The sequence below is a fragment of the Cinclus cinclus genome, chromosome 4 (genome assembly GCF_963662255.1).
Source record: "Cinclus cinclus chromosome 4, bCinCin1.1, whole genome shotgun sequence".
NCBI lineage: Eukaryota > Metazoa > Chordata > Aves > Passeriformes > Cinclidae > Cinclus > Cinclus cinclus.
In genome coordinates this window covers 70,835,237-70,847,333 of record NC_085049.1, presented here as the reverse complement: position 1 = coordinate 70,847,333, position 12,097 = coordinate 70,835,237, and the positions used below count along the sequence as shown (strand labels likewise).

The 12,097-nt window shown below is 40.0% G+C and overlaps 1 protein-coding gene across 1 annotated transcript in view; it reads left to right on the top strand.

Moving 5' to 3' along the window:
* The window catches only part of KIAA1549 (KIAA1549 ortholog), a 137,294-nt gene extending 133,425 nt beyond the window's left edge, over nucleotides 1–3,869 (top strand). Inside the window, exon 21 of the mRNA XM_062491546.1 lies at nucleotides 3,615–3,869. Within this exon, the coding sequence (XP_062347530.1) occupies nucleotides 3,615–3,869 (255 nt within the window). The remainder of the gene's footprint in view (nucleotides 1–3,614) is intronic.
* The last annotated feature ends 8,228 nt before the right edge of the window (nucleotides 3,870–12,097 follow it).

Sequence of the window (12,097 nt, the reverse complement as noted above, 5' to 3'; positions counted from 1 at the left end):
GTCTCGAGTTTAATTTTCAGAGATATCTCTGGATTATCATCTATTGACCATTTTTTACATTTGTTTTTCTTTTCTGAAAATGGCTTTTGTAGATCTGTGGGCATGTTCCTGTTCAGGTCATTTAAATCCAGGCTGTTTTTCTTTCAGTTCATCTCAGTTTAAAGATTTCCTTGGCTTTCACAGAAATTTTTGCTCACTGGTTGCTGCAGTTCATATGTTACTGCAATGTGAGTTTTTTCAGTTTGTTATTAAAAAACAGGCAAAAGGAGGAGATCACAAACTAAATCTTATTTGAATTTGGTGTCATCCGATTGTAGGAGAGCTCACATATTGCCTGAAGTTTCTTTTTCCTGTGAGCAATTTGGTTTTTTTTTTTTTGAAAACGATTCTTCCCATTTAAAAAAAAAAAAAACCTTGATCTTGTAGATTTCTGTAGTTAAATAATTGCCATCACAGTTTGGATTTTTTTTTATTTTTTTTTTTTCACTAGGAGAGAGCTCTAAATTTGTCTTTTCTTGTTTTGGCAATGTGGCTGTACTTAGTGACGGCCATGTTCCTTGTGCACTATTCAACTGGTCCTATGCAAACCTTGTCTTATCTTACTGTTCCCTCATTCTGAGCAAGCTTCTAAAATTAAACTCTACATTTACGAAGATTGAAATGTAGAGCATTCTTCTTGCACACAAACTGAGGAGAGATCTGCATTTGTCATCCTGCAATAGCACTTTTCCTCACAGGATCCTCACCCCTCTAGTCCTGAAGCCTGTTTTTCTGCTGGAATATGACTTCTCACTTGTATCTCCTTGCCCAAAGCCAGTGTGCAAGGTACCAACAATTCACCTTAATTCTCCATCCAGAAGGCCCAGAGTAACCAGGAGAATGACAGCTCTTCCTTAGCTGACACAAAATGCAATCCTGAGCAAGTGCTCATCAGAGCAGCAGAACAAATGAAGCCTGGCTTCTTACAGATAGGTTCAGTGTCTTGCATATCTCCACCTCCCTCCAGCACCTGGCATCACCTCCTACCCATCTACAGTCCCCTGTAGCTTTCCACTGTTCTCTCAAGCCTTCCTCCAGGTTTTCAGTGTATCCCCAAAGATACTCCTATCCTTTCACTCTGTTTTTCTAATCAGCTGCCCACTCTAGTGTCTCTAAAAAATCTCACCCAACTTAGTTGTCTCTCCAGTCCCCAAGTTAGGCCTTGTGAGATACATGCTGGTTAAGAGATCCAGCAGAGCACAGCCTAACTTGACCTTTCTGCTACTCAGAATCAGATTCAATGATAACAAATATGGTTAAAACAAATCAGGTATGTCTAATTAGCTACCTGGTTTTGTGAATTTTGCATATCTGTTCATACATACACGTATACACATGTATGTCTGTGTATATTTTTATATATCTAGTTCAGTGGAAATTGGCTAGAGTTCAGTAGGTATTAAATGGAGATTAACCGATTTACACTTTCATCTCATAAATCTTCATTCCTTAAGAAGGAAGATTTAATAAAGACATGTTTGTCAGTTGTTTCATACTGCTGTTAATTATCCAGACGTTTCTAGATAAAAGTGTAAAATGTACGGATATCTTATAGAACTATATATTTTTGCATATGCAATATTGCATAATATATCTTTGTATGTTTCTGTTAGTAAAGATTTTTTTTTTAAAGCAGTAAAAATTATTTCGGCCTTTTTGCTCCTGTTATTTTGCTGTCATAGGTTAGTAGAGGTTAGGTTTCTAAACCAGTGTGGTACTGAAGTTTTACAGACCTGTTTAATTCTGGTGCTATATATGAAATCGCATAAACACACCCTTTTCTTTTTTTGAGATATTTAAGAAAACCTTGATAAACTTAGTGTAAAAACCAGACACTGGTCATCAGGCTCCCTAACTTCCCTTAAGAAACCATTCTTATGGTGGTAATTTAGTGCAGTGTGAGATAGGAGCTGAATCACATACTGCATTTTAATGTGAAAGTAACCTGAGCATAATTTAGGTTGCTGTTAAAGACTCATGTATCTAGGAGTGTTTCCTTTTAATATTTTTTTATGTCATCTCATCTCTATAAACCCACGGAGTACTTGTCAGGTTTGCCAACTCTAGACTGCACATAAGAATTAGTTTCAGGTTTCACTGCCAAATGAATAATTCTGAACAATCAAGAGACCCATTCTTTCCTTTCTGATACCAAGATCACCTCTCTTTTATAAGAAATAAGACAGGATGTTACTTGGAAAACCTTTACCTATCATTCTTCTATTAAAGCCTCTTTTCTCCTTAATCTGTCTCCCAGAATTAACTGTGTAAAGGAGGAGTGCTGTATGTGAGCTGCACAAGAGGCTCAGAATCTATTATTAGTTCTACTTTATACAAAATGGCTTAAATTTTATTCATTTGTATTGTGAAAGATTTTAAGGAACTTGCTCCCATGCATTTCTGTGTTCGCTGCCGCTCTTGCTTTAGGTTCCCCCATATCCTTCTCAGGCTCTGCTTTGTAATGTCTTCATTCCCCTCCCTCTTGCTCCCAAATCCTCTTCTAGCTGACCTTGCTGTCCTTTCTTCCCCCATCAGGCTGCTCTCTCTGCTACTCCTTAAGGCTTGTCCCCAGAGAAAGGTAGTGCTCCCTGACTTGTGGTGCCTGTGGTGTGGATCTGCTGCTCCCCCGAAAGGGGATCACGTTGCTTTGCTCCCACTTGTGTGTTCGAGTCCTCTGTGTCCAGTGTTTGCTTCAGGCTGTCTCTCAGCCTTCAGCAATACGAGGCAAGAGGAAACACTTGCTTCAGGGTTGTCAGCTGAAATGTAGATTTTCAAAATGTACCTTGTTTGTGTCCATACTGGGAGTTGGTGCAGTCACCTGGTGTACTGTAAATCCGTGCTTTGTTTTAGTTTTAAGCAGATTGTCTGCAGAAAGACGAGCCATAAACTCAGGCTTCTGTTCTCTGTCTCTCTTGTTTTGTTATAAAATGTACGTTACTGAAAAAAAAAGCAGAATTAACCCCTTTCTGCCCTGGAACAATGATTGTACCTAAGCTGGGAGAGTGTTTCTCATGTGTTCAGTATGGAAAAATCTGATCTTCCAAATCCAAGTAGTTTTCTTCTGGTGCTTCTGTTGACAGTGTTTTCCTGGCCACTGGTCAGTCACAGGGTCTGCAAAAGTGGACAGTCTGAACAGGTAAAGCAGACAGAAAAGGGGAAGGTGGAAATTGTAGTATCTCTGCTTATAAATAGTACGGAGAAGTGACAGACAGGAACAAAGTGATTTGCCTGCTGCTGTCTTTTAGGAAGCTGATGGAAGTGGATGGTAAGAGAAGCCAATTCTGTTGATTTCCAGTCCTGTGGGATTTCTCCCCACCTCCTTCCATTTCAGTTCCTAAATATACTGTAGATCGGAAAGGGGGTCTCTGAACTTAAGGCAGTCCAAGAATTTGTGTACACTTGTTTTGTGCTCCATAAGAGACATCACTCATTCATGTAACAGCAGAACTGTTGCAGCAGATAGAAGCATCTCCATGTTGCTTTCCCCCTTGTTCTTTGCCTTTTTGCTTTATTGTCTTTCCTGGGGTAATCATGTTTATTGAGAAAGTACAGTAATGGTTTCTCCCTTTCTCCAGACGCATATGCATGGACACCAAGAATATTCCTCCTCACCAGTATTCCAGATGCCGAGGACTTCAGCCAGGCAGCCCTCAGCACCTCCTGCTCAGCTTCCACACAACAGCCTTCAGGGCCAGGGCCTTTGCTACACCACCAGTTCCACTGAGGACCTCCAGCCAGGTCACTCGTCAGCCTCTCTTATCAAAGCAATTAGAGAAGAACTTCTGCGACTTTCTCAGAAACAGACAGCAGTGCAGAACTTCCATAGTTGATTTAGCATTCCATTGCAAATCTGCCAGCTATCTGCTTCCTATGGAAGCAAAGACTTAGAGGAAATCAGCAATGTTGTTCTCACAAAGGAAGGAACTTCCACAGCTCTGTGACAGCACTCTGGAAAAATCAAAAAAGGCACTAGAATGAGAATAGTAAGGAGAGATGGGAGACAAACAGGGAAAATCATCAATTGCATCACATGTAATATTAATTAATCTGCTAATAGTACAGTGCTCCTCGTCTCTCCTTACCCTCATTTGGGCTAACACATAAATAAAACCTTAGGTCAAGAACTCAGTACTTCAGCAACAACAAAAAAATGACAGGAACAATCTCCAAGAATGATCGACTCCTTTTTCTAAGGAAGTAGGTGAAGTTTTGAATGAACTGAGATGACATTTTGCAAGAGATTTCAAGTATTCTTATCTCTCCAGCACTTAGGGGAACTGGTTTGTGTTGCTGTTCTGCAGGATTACAAACTGTATCTACTCAAGGGTCTTGAAGGTCCGATCTCACATAATAATCACTTTGGTTGTCAGGAACAATGGGACTACTTAGAATCAAAGTCTTTATGAGTTACTTGTATCAAACTGGAACAATAATTGTTACAGCTCTGTGGTTCCAAATGGAGCTACCCTCTGCACTCTTCCTTGTTTTCCTTCTGGTGCTGAAGCTTCAAGTGTTCCTTCATCTTCAATGTTTGCAAAGTGAAACATTGGCCTTGTATAATTAAGAAAATATTTGTAGACTCATTCAGGCTGGAAAAACAAAGCAAAGCATCCAAACAGAAAGGGCTTAGTATCTAATTTGTTTAAAAATTACTGACAATTGGAAGGGGAATACTCAGCCACAGTTGAATTTCGGGAAATGAGTGTGTATATCTTTAAAAAAACATACTTGCATACTAAATGCTCTTGCAAAACCAGCGATAAACTATTGCCACTCTGTAGTTTGCTTTGTGGACAGAAACCAATCCAGCCTGACTGGTACAGGGTCACCAGCATTATGTTATAAATTGATGTCCTAAATCATTGCTTATGTTTGGATCTGAATAATTTTAGTGGAAGTCAGTGACAGTTTAGAGCATTAACATAGGCTTAGATTTGCAGTTTTGAGACAGTTTCTATATTTATACTTGTTTCCACTGTCCCTTTGGACAAAGGGTAAGCATTATCCCCATGGTAAGAATGGTACATGCCATGGAACTGTTTGTTGCTGTTTTTTAAAGAGTTCTAATTTAAAATGAGCTACGAATTTACTAATATTGGCCATTGCATAACTGTAACTGACATAATACATACAGACATTTTGCTTAAGTCATGATTGCTTGAATTGTTTTCATTTTCAGGTCAGAGTGAACTAAAGCTACTAAATTGGCACAGAGTTGGAGGGCAGGCTCAGTGTTGGTGAGGAGGCTTGGGAGCCCTGCCCTAGGGCAATGGACAGCAGAAGAATTAGGTGCTACAGTGCAGGTTTTTCAAACACGAGCAGGTGGTAGCGGTCAAGGGTCTAAGGAACAGAGATCTGCCAGAGAGAGCATTGGGCAGTTGGGCAGGGGCTGTGTTTGCCTCACGGGGGATGAAATGGCAGTGCTGAGGTACAGGTGTGTAACACTGGTATGGTGTGGTGGTCTTTGGCTACCACATCTGCTCCTGGCTCCAGTGCACAGTTCAGTAATGGCAACAGGACTAACTCAGACTGAAATGAAAACACTTGGGAGGACGTGGGGGAAGAAGTCACCTCCATTCTTTATTAATGAAGTGTGTCCATCATACTCGTGGCTGAAGCCAAAACCTCAGTTGCTCACTGATGTGGAAAACAAGGTGGTATGTTTCCCTCTTTACTAGGAAGCTCAGTTATTTTTCTGTTTACCCATGATTATCAAAGTGCTGTATGAAATTGTTTAGAGGGATTTAGTGTAACGAAGCAGTGTAAATTAGTTTCCAGTTCCCTGGCCTATGTGTAAAGCCCTCATGGGCATCGGTTGAGGTTTGAAAGGAATCAGAACACCAGCATGGTTGTAACAGCAGTACCAACAGTTCATTATGATTTGAATTTTTTTAAGTTTTTTGTGTGATAATTCTAGGATAAAAATAAACATTCGTTTTCTGCCAACTTTGTAAACATGAATGTTGCCAATACTTCTGCACAATGCCAGGTTTTGAAGAATGAAGAGTGTATCAGGCAGTGTTCATTTGGTGGTTTTGACAGCACTGAAGACTGACTGCTGCTAAGTGTTCCCATTAAAACCATCTCTTTCAAACCCCACATCCTTTTCCAGTTTAAATCTGTAGTGAGCTTGGAGACTAATGCTTATAATATTAGCACATTACTGTGACTTAATTTCAAGAAAATGTGGTTTTCTAGGAAGTAAATTAATTTTGTCTGATTCCAGCTATTTAAGAACAATATTTTCTCTTTGAAATAAGAGCTTTGAAATTTGCAGGTGCTTAAGCCACTACTTTTTTTTTTTTTTTTTTTTTTTTTTGCTAGTGATGGTGATACTATTGTGAAATTCCATCTTTTTGTGTTTGGATGTGTATCATTTCTCTTTTCAGTCCCTAATCATGAAGGACACAGGATAAATATGTACTTGTAAATAAAGAGGCTTTTTGATGAAGAAAACCTTCTTTAAAACTTTCACCGGGATAGTTAAATATAAGAAGTCAGAAAGCTGTGTTTGGAAGTTATGTTCTCAGATTGGCTGGAGACCTGATCCAGTATCCAAAAAATTGTTATGGCCTAGTCTGTATCTTCATATAGGAAGAAAAGTAACACCAATTACCAGCCACCAGTTCCAAGAAGATCCTTAAAAAGGGAGACCCACACTTTTTGCAGCTACAGGAAAAGCTGTTATTTCATGTGCTACAAAAGGATTCTGTGGAGTGCATGTGCCAGAATGTGTTTCCACTTGGAAATTCTGGGAGGAGAAAATCTGTAAGCTTCTGCATCCCAATGTGCTTGAGTTCTTTTGCCAATTTTTTTTTTTATTGACCTATTAAAAGGTGGGAGGGAGAAAACCAAACAAACATTTTTTTTTTTCCTATGGAACTTAAAGTATCTTGTATTTAAGTATCTGTTAATGAATCTACCGTTTTCTGAAAACACCGATCAGATGAAAAGTTGGTGCAGGCACAGAAAGCTGTTGCCAACTGTTGCATCCATTTCCATGACTAAACCATCTGGTTTGTGCAATCCTTGGGCTCTTCCCTTTCTTCACGATTTTTCTTGACATTTGTGTTTAGTCTGTGTTTAGTTTGGCATATAAAACAACTTGGCGAGATGAGAGCTACATAGTTTAGCATGGTTGGTTTTCTTTTCGTGGCCAAAATGTTGACCCCCCAGACTGCTTCTTGATTATTTTTGGAGCTAAATGAAATGTTACAGCTATTTTTCATGCACTCAGTGTGGAAGGCAGGGCGTGCTTCAGTACAATGAAATATTCTCCACCAGGATGTAACACGTGGTTGTGCCAGTGGCTGGGGGCTTTTGACTCAGGGAAGAAAACCTTGCTTTTAGGAGGAATGAATTGCATGGGTGCTGTTCTGTAATGTTACATATGGCCACTTTGGAGCAGTAAGTGGAATCTGAGTGTCCATTTGCAGTGTACTGTACTTGCAGTGGTTTGGATCAGGCTTCTTACCTAGTGGTTGGGGAGCAGCAGTGTCAGACAAGGTCTGCATGCATCACCCTGCACCAAAACATGGGTGTGGTGTTGGCTGCCCCAGTATGGTGCACATTTATGGGCAGGTAAATACACATCCTACCAATCTAGTGTCTCTAAATTAGACCCCGAACAGCAGGGTTGTGACATTATCTTAGAAAGAGGCTTTGTACAGCAATTATCACTTCCCAGGAACCACAACAGCTCACCCTCTTGTTGCTTAATTTGTGCTTGAAAACACATTTGGTGGATTACGTAAGGAAGCTGGGTGCATATTCAGGCCCAAGTGAAGTCACCATTTGTGTTACGTGGATGACAGTAGGCAGCTGAACTCACTTTTTTAAACTTTTGGTCTCACTACATTCCTCACTTTTCCAGCTATCATAGTTTTTAGCTCAAGGAAGAAATGTGCTTTTCTGTTGTGTGCCTTAACTATCAGTTCCTTGTAAACAGATGCTAGTCCTTGAAAATGCTCTATTTTGGCCAAGAGCTCTAAAGTGGCAGGATGAAGAACATTTGTGCCTTTGAGGTGGGGATGTGTTGTGAGCCATATTTTTGCAGATGCAAAGAAATAAATTGATTTTTTTTTTTTAATAGCACCAGTTTGGTGTGTTCTGAATATGGACAGAAAGCTGGAAATTGATTAAAAAGCAAAAGGATGGCATCTGATTGTCAGATGGCAGAGGGCAGCAACCAGGTCTCCAGGACCACCTGTGACAACGCTCTGTAGAGAGAGAAGAAATCTTAGGGATTCCCCCTGGCCCTACTCAAGCAGAGTCTATGGTATCCCCTCTTTGCAGTCCTTCACCACTTGCACTGCTGGTTTGCATGAGTGAGGAAAATCTTTCATCTGTGAGACTCTCACAAGCAGTTCACCATAGCTGTAGAGTTTCTCCTGGAGTGTTTAGATATGCCTAGAGACAAGCAGCAGCTTTGAATTGTTTAATTGTGGAAATAAAAATCCAGTTCCCTCATGTGGAGGGTACATTTTTCTCTTCCTGTTAGATTTTATTTAGCAATGGAGGAGACAGGATGGGGATGTATTCTGCTGTCACCAATAGACATGTTTCAGTGAGGGCAGAGAACACTCAGCTTGTGGCATAGGATTGGCAGTTCAGATCCAAACATTGCTCTGCATGTTGCCCCTGGCTACATCTGCATGACTTCCACTGAAAACTCTGTAGTCACATGTATGCTTTGGAAGAATTCATCCTACAGACTCTTTAGTGCAGTTTGGGATGCACTTGGCAAGGTGCTCTAGCTTTGATGTACAAGTCCCAGGATGAATTTACTCACGCAGTTTAAGGAACTTGAGAAGCAACAGTTCTGTGGAGTTGCACTTTTTTAAAGAGACTTTTCTGGAGTAGGGCTGCAGTTCCATGAATCCCACTGAAGACTGATAGATTACGAAAGAAATTACAGTAGTGTTAGGAAAATACACGTTTCTTTGCACTTCATCATTTGTAGAGATGAAATGTTTTCTCTTGATTTTGTGTTACTTTTACATATCAATTTTTTTTCCTTTGTAATGGCCCCTCCTGTTTAGTTTTGAGTAGTTCTTACTCCATAACTGGAAGTTATTGTTTAGGCTGTTACATCTAAACTGGAATAAAGTATTGGCACATTTGAACCATATGCTCTGAAGAATCTTTTGAAACAAATGCCAAACCTCCTTGGATCCCTTTCATGGTGGTTTTCAGGTTCACTTGCAGAAATCCTCTTATTGCCACCTGTACAGCAAGTGAAATTAAGTGAGAAATAAAGAGTTGTAAGATGAAAATGACTGGTTTGCATTTCCAGATATATTCAAATGTACACACTTTTTAAGAGCTGTGTAGTGTTCCCAGGAAGACTTCTTGAATATTTCCATCTCAAGGCTTCTTGGAAGTTGTTTTCCTCATCTAGGCTGTCGGAAGGTTTTAGTGCTGTGCATGATTTAAAAGCAGTAGCTGCATATTGTTTGTGTTTCAGGAGTGACTTTTTTTGTATTCAAGGAGAATTAATGCTGTGTTGTATTTGGCAATGCACACTGCTCTTTTGGCTCTGAAACACAGATCTGAAAGAACCTTGACTAAAGAAATAAACATTTTAAAAATACATGATGATGAGGAAGCAGAAAGCTTTTATCCTTGTGTTTGAGGAAATAGGAGAAATAGTTGTGGATTAGCCACTGTCAGTAGCAATTCAGCATAGTCACTGAATAGGAAATAGGTCAAATTCAGTGCGGTACATGTGATCTGAGCATCCACAAACTTCTGAGCTGATTGCTGGATTTGTGTCCACACAGTCCTGGATAAAATTATTTCAGGTAAGTTGCTTTGTATTTTGCATGGAACTCCCAGTCAAGCATTTCCATCGATAGTTTTGATATCGACAATTATTTCTGTCTTCGGGCTTGATGGTGGCACAGCGACCTCCTGTTCAGAAGATTTGTAGGTGTGCAGCCATGTATTTACATTACTGCAAAATCCTCCTGCACTTCACTGCTGTGTGGAAGAAGATTTGCTGGGGTGCTGGAAACAATGTTCTTGCTTTTGCAGAGTAGAACTACAGTGAAGTTGGAGAAGTTTTTTTGTCACTTCAGCAGAAGACATCACTGACACAACATTGCCTACAATAATCTTCCTCTGCCACGGAGCAGAGTGCCCTTTCCTACAGCTGAAAGAACACTCAACACTAGTGCCAATGAGCATTATTCAGTCTTCTCAAGGGAGACCTAATCTCTCACCTGACATCTGTGTAGGATGTTAGTATTGCTCAGCTAAAGCACAATGGTTTCTTCATGTGTTTGAGACCAGAGGGTTGCTACATTAGAACTTGCATGTTTTTGAACTGATCTGACTTAGATACACAATATATTGAAATGCCATGAAGGGGAAACAGTCTAGTAAGAGGTGGGGTTTTGCAGGTGTCTCCATTCTCCCATTTAGATGAAGCAGACAGAGCTGTGGAAAACCTGAGAACTACTTTAATTTTTTGCTCCAGATGTCATGCTGTCAAGGTCATACTGTCAAATTGGACAGGAAAAAATCATCAGTCTCTTACAGCTGTTTTTTATCCAAGCAGACTTGGGAGACAATACTGCATCGTTTATGTAGTGGTTTATTTCTGCATGGTTATTGCAAACTAGGAGTTGGAAATCAGCTCAATGAACACGTTTGATTTTGGGACAGAAACCTGCAGTGAGCTTTGAATTCCACTACAGATACTGGTACCACAGATGCCACAAAATAAGCAGCATCTGGAGTGTAAGGATAAGAGAGGGTGGTTGCTTCCCAAGAATGCCTATATTCCATTCCTTGGCAGTAATTAATGACAATAAGTTTTTTAAATTCTAGTTTTTGTAATGACTTTATCGAAATTCCTACAGAGTCCCAATACAGAGCACCTTTTCTTATGAATTTAACCTCTGTCTTGTCTGTGTCTTTCATGTGAGTAGGGAGCCCAGATGCTTGCCAGTTTTCATTCCTCCAGTGACTTGGCAAAGTGTAATCGTTGTAAAGTGCAATTGCTTAATATGTAGCTCATTCACTAAAACCCCAAGGATCAAGGCAGTGAGTAATGTGAGTCATTACCAGAGCAGTGATATCTGAAAAGATGAAGAGTCATGCATCAAGTACCAATCCATTTAGTCTTGAATTAAGAATTTTTTAAAAGTCACTAGTTGGATGTGATTGATATTATCTCCAAGCAAATTAAACAGTTACCCTGCAGTGGTGTGCTGCTGCTGTTTTTCTCCTTTGTTACTGAAAGTGCTGCTCAGTTACGTGTCCCCAATGCTCTGTCTGTCTGTCTGAAACACTTGCAGACCAGCAGCTCTCCCAGGTGCCATCTCCATCTCCCTTCCTTTTCCAGGCACTATGTGTCTTCATGCTTGAGATTCAGAAATTTAGTGTAGAAAATATGAAGAACTCTGCTGATGTAGTCAGCTGAGGTTCAAACTTGCGCATTTTATTCACACTCCTTTTTTTTTTCCAGACACCCAGGTTTCAACAATTTTCCTGATTTTCTTTGACCTAAATCATATGACATGGAATAGATTTTTTTTTTTCATCTCATTCCCGTGAGGAACTTCTTGGTCCTGGATAGACAGTAACTATGAATGACTGAAGCATTAGCATTTCCATCATCATTTGGAGCTATCACCTTAGTTTTTACATGTTTGGAGACGTGCAATTGCCCACACCAGCTCAGTGCCTTGAGGTTGTATGTAGCAGTCTGATGGGGCACCCAGGTTTTACACAAAAATTATTTATGCACGCTGATAAATCAGTGATTATGCTTTGCTTCCAAGGTTTCCTGTGGGAACAAAAATGACGGGCTTCCTGAATTACAGTGAAAAAAAAAAAAACAAAACAAAACAAGGCGTGTGCTGGATGTTTGTGTAACTCCCTTGAAGTCAGCAGGGGTAGGACAGCATTGCAGTAGCTAGGATCTATGATTAGAGGTATTAAATTGAGTGAGTCATATTTTTAAGAAGGTGAAATAATACACAATAAATGAGAACACCAGTCTGCAACTCTGCTCATGGACCCCTTTTATAAGGCATTGTACTATACAGTC